This window comes from Argiope bruennichi, chromosome X1 (assembly GCF_947563725.1).
Source record: "Argiope bruennichi chromosome X1, qqArgBrue1.1, whole genome shotgun sequence".
Classification (NCBI taxonomy): Eukaryota; Metazoa; Arthropoda; class Arachnida; order Araneae; family Araneidae; genus Argiope; species Argiope bruennichi.
Genome location: NC_079162.1, coordinates 93,513,083 through 93,534,477, shown reverse-complemented (window position 1 = coordinate 93,534,477; position 21,395 = coordinate 93,513,083). Strand labels below are relative to the sequence as shown.

Here is a 21,395-nt window from a genome sequence, read left to right as displayed (position 1 = left end):
TTTATTTTTTCATTTGAAAAATCACAAATTTTATAAAACCATTTTGCACATTTTGCCATAAGTTTATTTGTTGCAATAATAATCAAAAAGTGTCTTGAGTTTATGTAAAATTCTGTTGGTAACATCATGAAGTATGTTTTTGTGATAATTCTATTTGTGATAATCTCTTAATTTACTTTCTTTTTTTTAATGGAGCGATGAATAAAATAAAAATCAGTCTTGAGTTTATGCAAAATTATGTTTGCATCATAGTGAAGTTTCAGTACCATTCATGCATTTATCATTTAATTATATAGCGATTTAGCAACTTTTTAGCTAAACATCTAAGAAAATACAATTTTTGGAATTTTTTTTATATAATCTTTTAAATCTCGAAAATTTAGGTGTTAATAATTATAATAATGATTGATTATTTAAATGAATAGTCTTTCTTTACATTCACGATTTTTTTACTCACAGTGAGTTCTAATGACATCCTTAGATCATATCCAAAAAAACAGAAAATTAAACTTTGCTACTTTTGAATGCTTAATCTTCATTTCTCATATTTTTTTTTTAAATAATATAAAAAAATGTTTGTACCATCGTAATCCTTGTATTTATGTAATTATTTATATTGTTTGTATTTGCGTAATATTATTTAATTTTTTTTTATTGTAATCATTAAATGTGTGTGATTGTTTATATTGCTTGTATTTGTGTAGTATTATTTAAATGTTTATATTAATTCTTAAGTCAATTATTTGCCAAAACAGAATAAAATTGATTTCGTATAAAAACTAAAGAATCAATTATGTAACACATTATCTAGGAAAGACTAATCAAGCCGTGCAAAAATATTCATTCATTTTTTAAAAAATTCAGTTTTTGATAGTCTTATAATATTATTTAAAAATTAAAATTTGCAAAAATTCTAAAGATAATTTTTTGTATTTTCCAAAACAAAATTATAAAACTGATTTTATTCAAAGAGTATAGAATTAACTAAATAATATATCATCTAAGAAAGACTTATAAGGCCATGAAAAAACATTTATTCATTTTATATCTATAAAAACTTCTAATTTATGAATATTACAAATCATTGATTTTAAATTGATTTCTTAACTTTTAAATTTCAATATTTATTTTTCATAACCGGAAACAAAATGCTTTATCATCACATTCACAATAACTTTTCTTTAATTTTTGATAATAAGATATAATTTAAATAAAAATGCCTACATTTTTAACAATTACAGTACATAGGAATTTGTTAACACTATATGTGCAAGTATTTTATACTCTATCTACCAGTAAGTATTTGGACACCCACGCAAATGAGCATATCTGCGGTCCTGATCTACGTTACGCCTTCTGTACTTAAATATTGTGTAGAAAGCAGCATTGGCATTAGTCGTATACAAGATGCCCGAAATTCAAAGCTAACTTCGAGAAAGGCATAATTGTCGGATTTCATAGAAATGGCCGATTTTTAAGGGACATATCTAACGAAGTTAAACATTCCAAAATCGACAATGACTTTTGTGATTAAGAAGTGGAAGGTGAGTGGTGATTGTCGGAATGTGCTTCGATCCGGCAGACCTACGAAACTAAGAGATAGAGACTGACGAGTACTGTCCAAAGAAATTCTGAAAAACCTCATCAAACAGATGGAACACATATTTCAGGAGTTCCAACAAGCATCCGGAACTGCCATTTCGATAAATACCATCCGCAAGGAAGCACATTTGTTTGGTTTCCATGGTTTCTGCCGCTCATAAACCTTTGATTACAAAATCCAACCGTGCTGCGCGGTTAAGGTGGTGCATGGCACGTCATGGCAATCTCTACCAGTCGGCTGGAAGAGTCTGGGTTCGGCGTATGCCTGAAGAAGGCCTTTTGCCAGAATGCATTGTGCCTACAATAAAGTTTGGCGGAAGTAGAATTATGGTCTGGAGATGTTCATCGGGATATGAACTAGGACCTTTGATCCCAATTCATGGTAAGCTCAACGTCGACTCCTACTCCACTATTCTGGGCAACAATGTACTTCCTACGCTGTGGCAACTTTACGGGTTGGATCATTGTTATTTCCAGTATGACACCGCCACAGATTTGAATCCTACAGAAAATCTCTGGGAGAGTTGAATGGCTGAATTAAGGGGAGCAGTCCAAAATCGATGGAAGAACTTATATGTCTTCTCCATGCCGAGTGAAAGAAAATATCACTGTCCATTATCAAAACACTTATGGAAAGCATGCTTTGGAGGGTTAAGGTTGTAACTGCTTCAGGTGAAGGTTCTATCAACTATTGAATATGAATAGATTGTGCTTATCTCTTTTATCACAGGTGTCCAATTACTTATTGGTAGATAGTGTACTTTGATATTTGACCCTAATTTAGGAACGATGACTAGATTTCTGTTTGCTCTCCAGATCCATCTCCTCCACCAGCAAGATACGGCTCAAACCAACAAAATGTCACACCAGCTCAAAGCCCGCAAACTGTTCCCAAAACGTTCTTAGGCCGCATACGTAAAAACAGTTTGTTAAGTGCCAGTAATAGTCCTAGTCCCACTCCAGACAAAGACGCATCAAGGACATTTAGCTTTGACGGCTTGCTTCGCAAAGTTTCTTCAAAGAAGGGTCGCACGTCACCTAATGCCGCATCTTCAAGGTTGGTATAATGAAAATATATTCTGAATCGAAACTGTTTTAAACAATTGAAATTATATTTTGCTTATTTTTGAATATATTTTTTGCATATACTGAGAGGCAAAAATTCCGTAAATCTAATTTTATCAGTTTTTAATGTCGAATTTCTTAGCAAATTTCTTCTAGGGCTAACCTCAGAACTAGAAAAGGCTTAATAAATTATAACTTAACGCTTAACTGGAGATATGAATTTCCTCACGCGGCCAGAGACGTGGAGTCAAAATGACTCCATTGTTATCTTTTTTTTTTTTTTTTTTGTCTTTTGTAAAAAGCTCTGGAATTTATTTAATACATTCAGGAAATCATATAGTTACAAAAAGTATTAATATTAAAAATGTTAAATGTTATGATATTAAATGTTGGAAAGATGTTATATGAAAAATCTAAACAATCTTTTAACGGGTATTTACTTCGTTTAGATATTACAGAATTTAAAATGTTAATAACTGCTAGAATTTAACAAACAAAAATGAAGAATACAATATTTTAAAATATCGTTTTAAGACTATTTCTTTATTCTTTTTATTATTATTATTCAAATTAAAAGCAGTTTCAGAGACATGGAATCAATGACTCCATAAATAACAACAAAAACTTTGAAAAAGAATAACTTGGTTATATTCTCGTAATAATCCGAGCTAATGAACAACGAGGAATCATTTTGATTCCCATTTCCAGTTAAGTGTTAAGAATAGAATTTCGACTCAAATAACTAAAATACTCTGCTAAACGGTGCTATTTATAATGATCTTTTTCAAACAATGCTAATATTTCTTAATGCAATGATAAATATATTTAAAATGCAGGTTTTTAAAAATAGAATTTCACCATTAAGTAATATTTATTTTGAAAAATTCGTAACGCTTCATTTTTTTAACTTTAAAAGCTGTTTTGCAATAACGGATTTTACATATTTTTCTGAATTATATGTTTTATTTTCACAATTGTAAATCCTTTCACTCTAGAATAGATTTTAAAGAATTGAATATCAAAATGTTGTGGTGGATTATGTAGTGTTTTGTATTTATTCGAATTACTGTCATCTCAATATGAACGAAAATATTAAAGACAAATATCTGATCTTCGATCATAGGAATGGAGTAATGAATGAAAAGCGATTATACAACATTTAAAGGTAGTTGTTATTAACCCTTTTTTCCAGACATTTTAAGAAAGTTTTGTTTTAATGTTGTTTATAGGAAAAAAAATTAAATACCCTTCACGTTTTTCTGCTGTCAACGCTGATCAACAAAGTTTCCGAAAAATTTCAAAATTCTATTATAATAGAAAAATGCTCACTAAGAGTCATCTGAATAAGTTAATAAGTACGGATTTCAACTATCGTGCGTCCTAGCGCTCTTTTTCTCTTTTCTTTCTTTCTTTCTTTCTTTTTTTTTTTTTTTTTTTTTTTTTTTTTGACTTTTATGAATCAAGTATTTTTTAGAATACTTCTAGTGTAGAGTTTTGGAGAAAATATCCTGAATGTTGTAAGAAAAATAACTGAAACGACATTACAGTAATTCCTAAATAAAGCTTTCTCACATTTTTTTTTTTTTTTTTTTTTTTTTTCATAAACGTTTCAACGATCGGTATTGGTACCTTAAGATTTTTGTTAATTTGTTCTGTCACTTTTTACTGACTGGAATCGATTAATATTTTTATTTTGAGTTATCAATCTCAATATCATCTGGGCGAAATTTAGTAAACTAGTTTTCACTCTGCTTGATATTTAAAAAAAAAATTCTCTCCTTTCACATTATACAGCTTGTGTACAGCACTTTTCCCTCTTTTCGGATGTGTAGAATAGAAGAAAAATAATTGTATATATATATATATATATAATATTCATTCTCTATTTTGAAATAAACGCTAAAAGTAATTACGATGAAATGTTTTTTGTGATAAACCAAGCATATAAAGACATCTATCAAGTTACGTAATGGACTCAAAATTTACTATCCGTCCTTAAGTACCGTTTTCCAAAGGATTCTAACCCCGCTCCGCTCTTTTGCGCATGCGTTAGAGTGGGATGAATTCGAAAAAATAGGAAAGTGGAAAGACGAGTAAAGTGATAGGAGAGTGAAAAGATGAGTGATAGTGAGAGGAAAGATGAAAAGAAGAGATGTTCACATTTAACAATAAAGTAAATTCTGGAAATACGCACACCCTTCCGCGCGTCTCACCCCTAAGGGAGATAGAATCATCGAAAAGTGGTCTTCTTAGGATACTGAAACAATCAAGTACAATTTCACATTTATCTCTTAAAATATCACATATCTTTTTTTTTTACATTGGCAATGTTTGTATAACACGTGTCGTTTTCTTCGCGTATGCTCATTATAAATAATAAAGTGATGCTATTTTTGTTGCAGTTTGTTTATAATACATTCAAAACATTTGAAATAGAACGGATGCATATAATTAATTTAAATGCGGAAATATTTTTTAGTGGAGATATTTTATATATTTTGGGTGGCAATTTTGAATACTGCTTAAAATTTACAATGGAGACTAGTTAAAAAAATTACCTCATGAGATGAAATTTTAAAGAATAAGTATTTTGAATCAACTGATGAAATATAAATTACAAGTTATTGTAATGTTTCACTTATGTAAAAAAATTATGAATTAACACTCCTTTATTGGCTACATTTTATGAATTTATTTAGTAATTTTGATTCAGTGATCATGGAGTTTTTTCGGAATTTCTTTTAAACGAAACGGACTGCAAGAAAAAAATCTTTTAAATATATTTTTCTATGTATCACTTTTTTTTTACAATTCTGTTAAAGTAAACAGGTGAAAAACAGCATTTTTGTACATTATATAAATACTAAATTTCCTTATCAAATGATTTAAAGAAAATTCTACTGTTTAGCATTCTAATATAGGGTGGACAAAACGTCCGTAAAAACTTTAAAAATTCATAAAACTCGAAAAAATAGCGAAAATAAAAAATGACTTGCAAGTTTAGCATTGATAGGTCATGGAATTTTTTTAAGATTAGAAAAAAACTTCAAAAAACAGCCGACAGATGGCTCTGGTATGAAAGACTTAGATGGAAATATGCAAATGAGACATGTAAATATAAATACTTACCCTCTTGATCCAGAACCAGTTCTCCGTTATTTACAATTTATTTCATATCTTAACTTTTGCCATATTTAAAACTTACTTGCCCTAGCAGCACACCTCCATTCCTTGTTGTATCCTGACGGTCAATAAGAACTTGAGATCCTAGCATCTCTCCTGCAAGTACTATACAAGAAAATCCCTGGACTTTCGAAGATGATTACGTCAACTACTGAAAGCCAGGCTTTATGAAAGTCTTTAATTTACCAGAGATTAAGCCATCCAACTGGGGCTAGTTGCTCCGTGAACCATGTCATTACCCAGAACCTGTTCTCCGTTGCATGCCATGTAAGAGAACAAGAATGCTGAGTGGGAAAGATATAGCTTTGTTGGTGAAGCTGTTTTACATGAACCAGGAATAAGCGACTGTTACACTGCGTAAATTCCAACTTCAGAAAAATGTGAAGTTTGGAAAAGGGCTTTTAACAGTGTCAGGCCTCATAAAGCTTATTCAGCGATTTGAGAAAACTGGTTCGCTGGGGGATCGAGTAAGGTCTTGACGACCGAGTCTAATTCTGACACGTTCAGCCCGCGTTGCAACCGAAATGGAAACATTAGCATCAGAATCTAAATGTGGAAATGTCGTCTAAATGTGGAACAAACATTGCTATAATAAATGATTTGTAACATTATTTTTTTATTTGTCTATCTTTTCTTTCACTTATGTACAAAACGCCACCTATCGGCTGTTTTTTCCTTACCTTAAAAAAAAATCCCGTGATTTATCGATGCTAAACCTGCCAACCGCTTTTTATTCTGCTTAATTTTCTGGGTTGTATAAATTTTTAAAGTTTTTACGGACTTTTTACCCACCCTGTATATGCACAAATCATTAAAAGAGCCACTTATCAGCCTCAAAATATCTGATATGGTGTAAAAAAATTGATAAAAGCCAACAAATTTCAGATTAATTAATTGAGATTTTGTATGACCTTATAAAAGTATTTTGTAGTTAGACTTCTATAAAAACTTATCGTTGTCTTAATTTATAATCTTTTTGCTAAGAAAATGAATAGTTAGTTTAATATATTAAAAGTTTTTAAAAGTAATGCTGTACTAGTTATGTTTGATTTTCTTAAGCTTTCTGAAATACAAGCTCTGTAAAAGCTCTCTTACAGCCCTGTAAAAATATTATTCTTTTAAAATATAAAAAGAAGCATTAACAAAAAGAATTCGAAATTTCATATATGTTATTCACAATACCTTTACATAAATTTACACTTCTTTTCAGAAGATTAATTTTGATTCAGTGTTAAAATTTTGTGTTAAAAATACATGCTTACATCGGCAAAAATTTACTTATATACTTTTAGGTTCATTTCGGGCGTGTCATTACTTATGGAGTTTGAAAAACTATTCCTTTGAAAATAAAATTCCACTTGTGAGGTATTATAGAATGATTAAGAATTCTTTTTTACAATATGCATGCGGTGCGTCATTGCATACGATGCATTTGAAAAAAAAAATCTAAAGATTTAATTTTCTTACATATTTTATAATAGACTTGAAATAAATAATTTATAGATCCAAAAACTTTTGCTCATAAAGAAATTTAAATATTTTTAGTAGTACTAGTGGAGATGGTCAAGCTGAATTATCCAGGGAAGAAGAAGCTGCGAGGAAAGGTGATGAAACGTCCGAAACGTCCCGTATCTTATCCTCATTGGTCACGCCATCCAAAGAGCCTGTATCTAGACGAATGAGTTTAGATGAATTTATCCGCATGAGTGAAAGAAAATTGGCGATGGAAGCTAGAAGGACAAACAGTACAGATTGTGAAGGCAATAAATATTTTTGTTTATTCCTTTTATTCTTCTAAACTCTTTTAAAATTTTTATTTGTTTCTCATATCTGAATGCATAATATCTATTTGTAGGTCAGGTAAAAGAAACCAGTTTCATTAACATGCCGTCACCCAGATCATTGCGTCGGTCATTTTCGAATGTCCAGCGCAATGAGGAAAATTCCGGTGAATGCGTCTCACCCTCATCATCAGGGAGCACATTGGATGGGGAACCGAACACAAGCGAAATCCAGGCGGATATATCACCAATTCCCGCTAATTTTAGCAATTCAAGTATTCCAGACATTGTAGAAGAAGTGGAGAAATCTCCTGATCATTCATCAATCCCATCTCATTCAGCCAATAACAATCCTTCAGAAACCGAGCATCCCAATCCTGTATCAATCAGCATAACGATCGACAAATGCGAATCAGACAACAAGCCAGATTCTGAATCGGATGCTAAAGACTGTGATATCGAATCTAAAAGCATTAATAACGAACATTTCACAGCTCTGAGCCCAATCATATCACAAAACAGTTCCTACCTTGAAGTGCCTAAAACGATTCCTGCAATTCAGGTGATTTCTGCAGAATCGGATGAGCCACAAAGTTCAAGTGAAAGTCCAAATTTCCCACAAGGTAGATTTGAAAATTGCTCTCCGAGTAGAAAAGACTTCATTCAACCACGAAAACTTTCGGTAGATTTACCCCCGCCAAAAATTTTAATTAGTAACATGAATTCGTTAGATTCAGATGAAGCTAGTCCACCCAGAACTCCGAACCCAAATAAATCCATGATGTATTTAAGCCCTCTTGCAGTCATTTCCTCTTCTACGGATAGAACTATTTCCGAGTCTAATCTAAGCACATCGGGATATTCATCAATATCGAGCCCAGGTCTATCTAGATGCAATTCTAGCAGTCCCATTTCTGATGAAGTGGATCATCATCACCGACCCAACTGCACACATAAAACCGAGCTGCAATCCCCCAAAAAGCCCCATACTCTGCAAATGGCTTACCTAAGTGTTGCAGCTAATGAAAAGACTTACTTTTTTCCTCAAACAATCGCATGCCACTGTCATACACCAAACCAACCTTCTCCTGGGATGTTTGAACCAAAGAATTCTCCAGCGATTTCCTCAGCTTGGACTCCAGGAAAGCACAGAACACTCGGTAAACGAAATTCATATCAAACTACCAGCACAGATGACTCAATAGATGATGAAGGTATCGGAATGGATACTGGAGAATTCAAAGGTCGGAAGAATGAATTGAACACTGCTTGGGATGTGGATATGTATGTAGCCGGAGAGCAAGAAAAGACTCAATTACAATCTTCTGGTTTGTTAATGGAACCTGGAAAACCAGAATTACATGCTTGCTTAGTTGGCTGTAAATCGGGAAATGGAGCTAATTTCAAAGGAAGTCCACGAGCAGGAACCCGAAAAACTGAAAAGCCGAAGAAGTATGGCGAGAAACATCGTAGAAGTCCTGTCTTATCTCCGATTGGTACACCAATTAAAGATTCTCAAGAAAACTTAGAAGTTCGAATTCCTCGTAATTCGTCACGTACTAGCATGAGTGGACCTCTTGTTTCGTCATCGGAAAGCGATGATTCAGAATCTTTCTTGGGAGCTAGACAGAAAAGCCGACGTTCAAAAAAGCACGATGCTGTTGCGGGGGTTCAGAAACCAGTTGGGTTGGTTTCCATGCCATCCCAAGATAGCAGTGGACCCAAAACGGACAAGAGTTCGGATGCTACAGGGCGTTCTAGTCCTTTGTCCGAAAGTAATGGGGACTCTGCACCCATGGACTCTAGATCACCAGTGTCTTCCTCTTCGGAATCTCTTTCTTCAACAAGAGACTCTACAATGTCAGAAAAAGTAAGCAACTTCTCGTAAAAATATTACCTTTCAAAATTATACGTCGTTATTACAATAATAACTAATTATATTTCTATTAAGTTTAAGCTTTATTTATCTGGTATTCGATTTTAAATATTTACTATCCATTTTGGTAGGTTAAATTAAGAATATAAGAACCGGCTATACTAAAAGAAAACTTTTTAAAATAATGCGAGATTCCGAAATCGCATAAATGAACTTTTAAGCACAAACATTTGTTGCAGTAGAATCAATAATAAAATATATAATTTCCATTTGCTCAAATTTTTAAGAAATTTATGCTAGTATAAATTATTTGATTAATGTCTTGATTATGAAGTGTTTGTAACTTAATTCCAACACTTTTTTCACCTTTATTTATAATTTTTTACAAATCCTCCAGACATGACATATTAGCTATTGAAATATAATGAACTATGGTTACTTTTTACCGGCTATTATCTTTTCTTAGATATGAATAATTTGGATCAATTTAATAAAAAAATCATATATCAATCGAAAATGATGGTAGATTTTCTTTATAGTATCCTTAAATATAAATTTTAATAAAATATTAATAAAATTAGCATGATCATTTGGTATGGTTTCAATAATTAAAATTTTCAACCTTTCTTCAAACACCATGAGACAGCCTCGTCAAGGTGAATACTGTGCAGTATTTGTTGTTTATAATATTTCAGTTCTACAGAGATTACATGGAGCTATAACATAATTTTCTCATTCCGCATTACTTATTCGTGCATAATAAATATTATGAAAGAAATCATAAATGCATTTTTCGTGCTAAAATAATTATCAGGCAAAATTTGTCAGATTCAATCTTTTAAAACTTCTAACATATGCTTATACGAAATCTATGATATTGAATGTTTTTAGAAAGGAACTGAAGATCGCCTTTAGTAGGAAATGAAGTTGAAATATTTATCTCTTAGTTGAAATATGAAAATCCTTATGCACATGATAAAACAATGAAATTATACTGTAATAAATATTTAAATAGCAAATATTTTATATATTTTAATATCATACAGCAAATGCTTAATTCTCATTTCCAATAGTTTTACATTAAAACAAAATTACTTAAACCCCTTTATTGCTGAATTTTTTTCTATTCATATTCTATTCATTTTTTACTATTCACATTTTCAGATATTTCATCTTGTTATAGAATTTCAAAATGCAGAATAATTTTTCCTAATTATTTTTCCTGTAGTAAATGCCCTCAGTTTAGAATAGCTAGCAACTATATTATATTTGCAATATTCTCTGATTAAATATCTTCGTATGAAAGATCGTATAATAAAAGAAAAATGTGTGCTCCTCAGCTGAAAAAACAGTGATATTTGCCTATTAATCAAAAATGTATGTTTCTTATTTTAGGCAGCTTGTAACCGGCGTAAATTGCCTCTGGAGCACACTCGATCATTTCCACCTCTAAGTCAATGTTCCAGGATAAATAGTGTTGACGAGACTAGCGGCAACTTATCAAAAATAAAAATTGATTTGAAGACAAAAATCAAGTCGCCTGTATTACAGTAAGTTAAATCAATTTGAATAGTGTACTATCTTTATTCCGTAAATTAATGGCATAGAGGCAGATATGGCATTAATTTACATTTTTAACATTAACATTTTTTTTAAACATTTTCATTTAACTTGTTTCCTTTCTATGAAGATGGAATTTTTTAATCCATTCTACCCTCACTTTTGATATGTTTCAGTTCTGAATATTTTTGAGCTTAGATTTCATTTAATTTATTAATTTAATTTAATTTCGATTACACGCTAGTATAGTCATCAAGTAATGAGTTTAAGAATTGGAATCTCTACACTAATGCAGGATGTTAAAATTTAAATGACATTGTGTATATTATAATTGTCTGATATTAACAACTCTGCCTTAATTATGAAGAAAATTGCTTTGAAACAAAGAATGAATTGTTTTTATTTATAATACTAAAATGCTTTCGAAGCAATTTTACTCTTACTTTTTTTCTTATTTCTTGTTTCCTTTCTTTTAATTTTCTTTACTCTATTTTTCTCTATTACACTATATGTTTAGAGCAGTATAACTGTATTAAATTACAACAAGAAAAGATATCTTCTCTAAAAGACCAATGATGATAACGAGATGATGATGACATCTTTGAGAATAAAAAGAATTGGAATTTTCAATTATGACAAACGCAGATTGCTGGTATGGATCTCCTCGATAAAAATTCTTGTTAACATAAAGAAATAAACAATGATAGAAGCAATTTTTTCACCATAGTCAAAGGAATTAAAACTGATTTATTCATCACCTTTCTTCACAAGGTTTGTTTATTCAAAACGGAAAATTTTAAACTCTTCAATCTCAATGTGCGTATATTTTGGTAATCCCAATGTGAGTAAAAATAAATTCTACTTTTAATGCTTTAGTTTATAGATATTTCTATGCTTTGTTTCATATTATGGAAGCTTATATTTTATTTTTACAAAACATTGAACTCGTTTTCTTTAATATTTCTTTACTACTTTTCGATTTTTAACTTTTTCAGAAAAAGAGCGATTGATATTTAATATTTTTCTATGTTTTGAAGAGAAACATCTTTTTAAAATGGTAAGTTATGAAGTTTGATAGCCACGAGTTATTCAATACAATGTTAGAGATTTTGCTGAATCCCAGCTATAGTTCAAATCTTCCTTGGCTTAGTTTATTTATAATTTTCACTATCATTAGAAGAATTTAGTCCATTGGTCAATAAGGCTTGTATATTTCCCCTTTTTCTTGCTTAAAATTGCTACACACTGGGATTAATTTCCTTTTTACTAAACAAACGTGTTGCTTTTTTTCGATATTTAAATAGTATTTTTTAGATGCTATTATCTAATGCTCATTAATAGACGTATACTTTAGTGCTAGTTTATCAATACAGCTATTCTTCACTTTACTTGATTTCTTTCTTAATTCTTAAGCGGCAGAGCTGGGCTTTTCCATTTTTCATCTTCATTTTAAAAGAAAATTATTGTTATTCATTTGTATCATTTTTAATTTCTTAAGATTTCATATGTAAAATGTTCTAAAGATATCAATGTTTGGATTTAATATGAGAATGGTGATTTTTCTGTTTTATAAGTTAATTTCTTAATATTTAAAATCAATGAATATAATTAAGTCGATGCTTGAAAGGTTAATATCTAATATTTTACTATAATTATACATCCGAATGATTTATAGACAAATTTCCTCTAATATTTCTCATTTATATTTAAAGATCAGGGCTTATATTATTTATCAACAAAATTAAGTCAGATAATAAACTTCAAACAATTTTTAACGGAAAGGTTTAATAGTTTAGAAAACTGGTTAAAAAACACACGACAGCATTAGTCTAGAAACCATTAGTTCTTCTAGGATTCCTAATTCACTGATGTCAGATCAGAAATGAGTTGTGCCCCAAAAGATAATGTAAAATTTCTTTTTAACTACTATAAACTCAAAATTAATAAAATTAAACTGGTTTCATATGCCACAAATAGAGAGTAATATATAATCAGTAGACAGGCGCTAGGAAATCTCAGGAACGTAATACTGTAATATCAGTATCATGTCGTCTGGATTCTCTAATTTACTGACGGTTCCTCAACTGAGAAACAAATAGTGCTACAAGAGAGATTTTAAAAATTGCTTTTAAACTTTCACTAAGCATTTTACTTTTGTATTCCCAATCAGTTTTTTAAATTTTCTGCATTTTAATCGTGTTAAATAAACATGTTTTGAAGGATGTTTAGTCTACTCATTAGCTTTGGCAGACCTATTTAATTAATACAGGGACACTGGCTTAAAAATGTATTCTGAAATATGTTTTTTTTTCTGCCCAAAACAATTATCTATCATTTATAACAGCAAAATTAATAAAAGGTTTTAAATATTGTTGTAATAACGAAGGAGTGTTTATATTAATTCAAAGTAATTAATATAAAGTCAATGAAAACGGGAATGTAGCCAAACTAATAGCCGGAAAGAAATTACGAGTGTATCAGTTATTACACTTCACCATGATTTAGGATATGCTGCGTAGATAGGACAAGTGTTCTTCTGTATTTCATTGTATCAGTTATTACACTTCACTATGGTTTAGGATATGCTGCGTAGATAGGACAAGTGTTCTTCTGTATTTCATTAGGGTTGATAAGCTTCAATATTATAGCAGCCTATGGATTACCTGAGGTGAACAAAGTATACCTTATCATGGTATTTCTCTTGGTAAACACTCATCGTCTTTTCATTATTTTTGCCCAACAATCATTTAGGTAACCAAGTCTTCATTCATAAGATTACTATTTTTTATCCTGACTTCATCATTAAAGTAATGAATCACAATCCTGAATTTATTAATTTAAACTAGATTCCTATATCCAATTACTGTCCAGTCCCAGTGATATCGTCCGTAATTTATGCATTTTGTATGTGGTCTATATATTTTTGTACGCATTTCGATAACCTAAATGTAGTAATGAACTGCTGGTATGGAGTGCATGCATGCTACGAATAAGACACAACTATCTTCTATCCTTTCCGACGTCAAATATGTTTATGGCTATCTAATTATGACTTATGCATAAGAGTTTGGTGGTAGATTTTGGAAAAATATAAAAAAAATCGTGTTTTATGTTCTATAAATTTATTTTTTATTTTGTTTTTGTATATTTATTGTTTTAATAGAAAATAATAAATAATTTAACTACATTTTATATGATTTGTTTGTTCATTCTACCATTGTTTCCATGTGAATTTATTACAAAACGCATCTTTTCCTTGTTTTGGTAACTTTTTTGAAAAAAATTTTATTTCCTGTTTCATGAACGTCTTAAATAAGAAGCTTATCATTTCAATCGAAAAGGCTGCGTGCTCGAGATATTGCTACTTTATTAGCTATCAGTCTACATTTAAGCACTTTCATTCTTCTAAATTTTCAATTCTGAATAAATCAGAAGTATCCATCATTTGTTTTATCGTAATTGAAGTACTATTATTTATTTTGGTCATTTTTTCCAGAAGAAATATTTCTATTTAACACTTACCAATAATCGAAGATTCAAATTCATATATATTCAATTAAACATAAATGAGAAATGCAAATATCCAGACTAATTTAAAACAATTTTAAGATTATCAAATCAGTTTTTATATAAAAAAAAATTATTATATTTAAAACTATAGAGAAAACTTTATTATCTCCATCGCTATTTGCAGAATCGATTCCGAAGAGGAAGTGACGCGGTCATCAGAAGATCATCCCTATCTCAGGAGACAAGAAGCTGTAATTGAGGACGAACCCAGGTAATATAAAATTCTGATGACTCTTCTGATAATGAACACTCTTCTTGATATTACTTTAAATCATATAACCACAGTATAAATTACAGATTGAAGATCAGAAAAACAAAAAGTGTTCTTTCAAATGGCGAAAAGTATACGCCAAAAAGCTATATCTTTTAATATAATTAAACTCTGACGTTGCTTTTTGCTCATTTACGCTGCTAATTGAATATTTTTTTTAAGTCATTTCGTTAAAAATATTTCTCATTGCCATAATTTTCAGACTTTAAGACGGATGGATACTGTGACCCCAAATCTTGCTTTTATGATCAGAATATCTTTTCTTTATTTTAGCACTTGTCTACCAAAAGTGTGATACTGGTTTAATGTAAAGGTAGTGAGAAAGCAAATGTTTTCATACACTGAGGTAATAAAAGTCATGGAACAGCAATAAGCAAATATACAGAAAGCAGTAGTATCGTGTACAAATTGTATAAAGGCCAGTGCATTAGCAAAGCTTTCTTTTGCCTTCAAGTGATTTATATGAAAAAATATCTGCGGTGAGAATGGCCGCATGATGAGAATTATCTGATTTTGAACGCGGAATGGTACTTGGGGCTAGATGCATAAGACAATCCATTTAGGAAGTCATTAGGAAATTCAACATTCCGAGATCCACAGAATCAAAAATGTGCCAAGAATACCTAATTTCAGGTGTAACCTCTTACAGTGGACAAGGCAATGGCCGACTGTGTGCACTTAATGATAGAGACCAGAGATGATTGCGTAGAATTGTAACTGCTAACAAATAACTAACACTGCTGGAAATAGCCGCAGGAATCAAGGTATGATGTGTCCTTAGGACAGGGCCGCGAAATTTTGCTTTAATAGGCTATGGTAGCAGAAGATCGACTCGAGTGCCTTTACTAACAGCACGGCTTTGCCTGCAGTGCCTCTCCTGGGCTCGTGACTATATCAATTGGACCCTAGATGACAGGGAAATCGTGGATTGTTCAGATGAGTCACGATTTGAGTATGTAAGATCTGATGGTAGCGTCCCAGTATGGTGCAGACCCAAGAAGCCATGGACCCAAGTTATCAAGAAGGTACTATGCAAACTGGTGGTTGCTCCATAATGTTGCGGACTGTTTTTTATTTGAAATGACTGAGTCCTCTAGTCCAACTTAACTGATCATTGACTGGAAATGGTTTTGTTCGGTTACCTGGAGATCACTTGCATCTATTCATGGACTTCATGTACCCAAATAACGATGGAATTTTTATAAATGACAATGCATCACGTCACAGGCCACAGCTGATCGTGATTTTTTGAAGAGTAATCTGGACAATTCCAGCGAATTATTTAGTCACCACTAAGATCGCCCGACATGAATCCCATCGAATATTTATGGGGCATAATCAAGAAGTCAGTTCGTGCACAAAATCCTTCACCGGCAACAATTCACCAATTATGGTCGTCTATAGAGGCAACATGGCTCAATATTTCTACAAAGGACTTTCAACGACTTCTTGAGTTTATACCATGATGAACTGCTGCACTTCTCCGGGCACAAGTAGGTACGACAACTATTAGAAGGTATCCCATGACCTTTGTCACCTCAGGTGTATTCATGATATGGAATTTAGAGAATGGCTCTATTGTATTTCATTTCTTTCTAGTTTTTCTCAAGTAAATGTTTCTCATTCGGTGAGAAAGTAATGTAGAATACTAAATACAAAACCTTGGCATTATTTTCTTAATCTCAGAAAACTTTCAAATGTCCAGGTTTATTTATGTTAAATTTTATGTCATTTAAATGCACAATACTTATACTTTGGTGGCCTGGAGCTTAAAAGAATATAAAATCAATTTGATGGTTTGGTCTTCTACTTTAAATACTTTTCAAAATTACAGGTTTCACTTTGCATAGAGCTGCAAATTATGCCATCTTATATCTTTCAAGAATAATATGCAACACTTTTCTAGCGATGAGATAAATTTATCAACAGGATGGAGAGCTGGCAGAACTCTCTAGGAAATTCTAGTGCATGATTCACACTATTGATTCAAACAAATAGTTTTTCATGTATTCTGTTATATTCATTTCATTGTACAGATATGTTATATATATAAAAAAAATGTCACCTTTCGCTGCTTTGACTACTGAAGCATACCATCGAAAGGCTCATCACGTGCAGATATCAAAACTTGCTTTTGTTTATAGCACTAAGATGGTCGTTGATATTATCATATTAAGAAATTATGTGAAAGATTTTGCATTACTCGTAGATATAAAGTTTAGACACTTTGAATTTCGGTAAGGAGTAATGTCGGATTTGCAGCTTTTTTAAATTGTTTTATCAATATCAAGATTTCTTCGAAGTGCAGTGCATAATGGGCCCTTTTATAACATAGATTGATGGATTTAGAAATCCAAAAAACCTTTAGGTATTTGAAATGACAATGAAAAATCAATGTTCAGTTAAATGAGTCCTGTTAACGGCGGGGCAAAAATGATTAACATTAAACACATTCTCCAAAGAGTGTCCTTGTTAGATCATTCATTTTCATTGATGAGAAGTTGAATATAATCTTTCCCTCATGCACCTTCCCTTCTTGTTCTTAGTGACGATTCCAGTAGTGAGACGACGGTGCTTCTGGGAAGACAGAGCGAAAGTCCCAGAAATCTTCAACAAAGCTCCTCAGCTGATGTGTCCGAATGGGAAGCATTCAACAAAGAGTGATCTCCTTCTTCTGTGATTTCGTCAAACGCTTTTATTTTCCTTAAATTGGTTTTTATCTTGCAGACTTACAATCATCCACAGGCATGAAGGCCTTCAGTTTCGAAAAAAAAAATGACTCTGTAAACATTTCATTTGGCCCTGGCATGGAGAAAAAAATGTATTTTTTTAAGAACTTTACTTTTTTATGGACCTGGTAGCAGTTCAGATGCTACTCGGATACCCCTATAAAAACACTAACGACCGAAATTTTCGCTCGATTTTTTGCTCAACGTTGGATACTACACATTCGCTTTCCCATTCGCACCTTCTTAGACATGTTTAATCTCCTTCGCCAAAACAGAAGACAACCCCCCCCCCCCCCCCCAAAAAAAAAACATTCTTATTGTCTGTATGCTTGTGTCTTTGATGTTAAACGTGCCATTCTTATTTGCTCGAATGTTATAATAAATATATTTCCTATGTTAAGACTCTGTATTTGTTGCAAGAGAAATCAACATTTTTAGTTATTTAAATTTTAAAACACACCGGGGAATTATGAGGATAATTGCACATTCTGATGAATAAAAAAAGTGTTCAGTTGGATTATTTCTTTTAAAATGAGAATTTATAAAATAATTTCGTCAAGGAAAAGAAAAACAAATTACATATTTTAATTTGTGTACACTTTTGCATTGCTTTCCAATACAGTTGATTAAACGAATTTCATGTAATAAGATTGAAACAAAACATGTTAAGAATAAGAATGAATTCCTATTCCTTAAGAGCACAGCTCAATAGTTTAAATGTATTATTTCTTCTTGCATTATTATTTACCATGAAGAATCCAGTTGATATATCCATTTTCAGATGGTTTACGAATAAAATTTTTATATATAAAGAGCCCTCTTATTTTTTAGGATAAAATCGCTTCTTTAAAAATATATATATATTTAAATTAAATTTGTTAATTAAAAATGAAAGAAAGTGTTTTCATTCAGAACAAAACTTTCGATCCTAATTTTATTTTTGAAAATTTGTTTTTGCAAAAAAATTTATAACTAAAGAATATCGTTCTTTTAGCATCGGAAATATAAAATTGTTCAATTTCGAACCCTTAAAATGTGTATTTATAAATGTGTAGAAATTTCCTGTTTGAAGTCAAATAATGTTTGTCTGAACTTTAAAATTTAATGAAAAGAATGAAAGCCAAATTTAGCATCAAACTTCATGTATTTTTTTTTTATTCGTAATGCTCCTAATCTTTAATAAAGTTGTTTCAATAATTTTAATATAGAAATAAGCTCAGAAATCATTTATTAAAATTAAATTCCTTATTATCTATAAAATACAAAAAGATAATACCTAATATTTTGTACTTAGTATTTCGAAAGAACAGAATTTCAAAAGGAAAAAGACACTGTAATGATCCATTTTTGATAATTTTCTCTTATTTCTTGATGTTTTAAAATATGATTTAATCGCTTTTAGAGAAATTCATTTTTCCCATTAATGGAAATGATATTATCTATATCTGAAACTATTGATATTTTGTACTATGTCAGTAAAGTATTCCATCAAAATTATACAGATATATTGAAATCATTAATGAAAATCAATAAGGAAATTTCCATTAGTGGGAATAATGCTGTCTTGTCTATAATTGCTAATTTCTTTTACTATATTTACAAAATACTTCATCAAATTTATAAAATATCAAAATATAATGAATTCAAACACAAATAAACAAAACAAAAAACCTTTATTCCAATTCAAAACTACAATTTTGAAGCAAATTTTTTTATGTTATGCTTTAACCAAGGAAAATTTTATAAATGAATATCATTGTTTTATCACCAAAAATATCAATTTATTCAGAAATAAGCACAATTGAAATGAATAAATATAACTAAATCTGTTTTTAATTTTACAACGAATGCACTCCGAAAATTTGAGACAAATTTTTAATAAATCGATTTACATAATAAAATTTGTTATACTACATTGTTAATTGGAACCCAAAACTTTTTTTCTACAGTCCAAGAATTATATTTCTAATAATACCTTCCATGAAATTATTCTTGTTTTACAACGAGTTTAACATTTATAACATCAAAATATAGCACACGCTTAAGCACCTTAAATGAAAAGAGAGGCCAGACTACATTTCTTTCAAGATAGTATTCATAGCTCTCAGATTTTCATTTGCAACATTGGCAAAAGAGACAAATTCGAAAACAAATAAAGTTTCTTCAGAGGATTCACATCGATTTACATAATCCAATTTATTATTCTACATAGTTGCATGGAATCCAAAACTTTTTTACTACAACCCAAGTATTATCTATTCTATTAATAAATTCTATGAAATTATTCTTGTTTTACAATGAATTTCAAATTAATAACATCAAGGTGTAGCGCATGCTTAAATAACTTGAATGAAAAGAGAGGCTATTCTACATATTTTTGAAGATATTGTTTATAGCTTTCTGCTTTTCATTTGTAGAACAGGCAAAAAGAGATAAATTCAAAAACAAATAAAGTTTCTTCAGATGATTCATATCGATTTACATAATCCAATTTGTTAGAATACATAGTTAAATGGAATCCAAAACTTTTTTACTACAACCCAAGTATTATCTATTCTATTAACCCTTCAACCGGCTGGAACGTAGAAAGTCGCTCCAACGTGTCTCTTGAATACCGGCTGGAACGTAGGAAGTTGCTTTCCGAAAACTGTTTTGAACCCGGCTGGAACGTAGGAAGTTGCTTTCCTGCTCGTTCCTGCTATTAACCCGGCTCCAACGTAGAAAGTCGTCAATGCTTTCCCCCTTAAATGCAATAAACGGGGTGGGTCATCTGCTTGTTAAGGTCATTTTGTGGTTTTCGCTGACAGTTAGAATTTGGGTGGTCCATCCAATTAGGGGAACGAACTCCCGAAAAGGGGAAATAACGCTTTTCGTAAGAATTCGCGATTGCAGGATCGATTGGTGATATGAGCTGTATACTTCATTTCTGATTTGGATATTTCATTATTTCGCCACAAATTTAATATCCAAATGAAAACTATTATACTTATTAAAGGTAGGGAATCCCTCATATTTACATGTCATAATCATGTATAACAGTTAATGATTGTGATTAGTTCGCAAAAAAGTACGTTTGAACTTTTAATAATACTTTTATTAAAATGCTGTAAAATATAAAAAAACAAATCCTTATATAAAATTTTTAAATTTATTTTCATCCCAATTATTAAGCGAGACAAATATTTATTTATAAATGTAATTTTAACTATTGTTTAAGCTTTGTATATAGATTTTGGCCAAGCATTTAATACGTAATGAAAGGCAAATTTGAAAATTTTTGGATCTAATTATTTATTTTTTACTGTTTAGAATGAGTTTTTAGTAAAAGCGATTTTAATTTTTTTATAGACGTTTTTATTTAAAGTATCTTGATAAATGTAGTTACTATTATTCTCTTATACTGCTTAATATTATTTTTTATTTCACTATTTAAATACAAGCGTTGTTCACTGGTTTTTGCAAATCATATTTGTCTTTCGTTTTTTTTTTGGGAGGGGGGGAGAGGGCTCAGGTTATAAAAAAAACCGCTTTTTTTATAAATATAAAAAAATATTTTTTTAGAAATTATATCTTTAAAATATATAATTATATTATAAATATATATTTAAAATCTCTATAAAAAAATCAAAGCACATTCAAATGGGAGGAAGAGTTGTGTCTTGTGACGGGCTGCGAAAAGCGTAAATGAAAAAAATTACTTGGTAATAATAAGGACTATTAAAAAAAGTTTGGCATATGAAAGAAAGAAAATATATTTA

The 21,395-nt window shown here is 30.7% G+C and overlaps 1 protein-coding gene across 1 annotated transcript in view; it reads left to right on the top strand.

Moving 5' to 3' along the window:
- The window catches only part of LOC129958989 (uncharacterized), a 325,187-nt gene extending 307,268 nt beyond the window's left edge, over positions 1-17,919 (top strand). Inside the window, exons 22-27 of the mRNA XM_056071757.1 lie at positions 2,419-2,659; positions 7,396-7,610; positions 7,706-9,501; positions 10,903-11,057; positions 14,762-14,848; positions 17,455-17,919. Of these exons, the coding sequence (XP_055927732.1) occupies positions 2,419-2,659; positions 7,396-7,610; positions 7,706-9,501; positions 10,903-11,057; positions 14,762-14,848; positions 17,455-17,572 (2,612 nt within the window). The 3' untranslated portion in view covers positions 17,573-17,919. The remainder of the gene's footprint in view (positions 1-2,418; positions 2,660-7,395; positions 7,611-7,705; positions 9,502-10,902; positions 11,058-14,761; positions 14,849-17,454) is intronic.
- Positions 17,920-21,395: the final 3,476 nt, after the last annotated feature.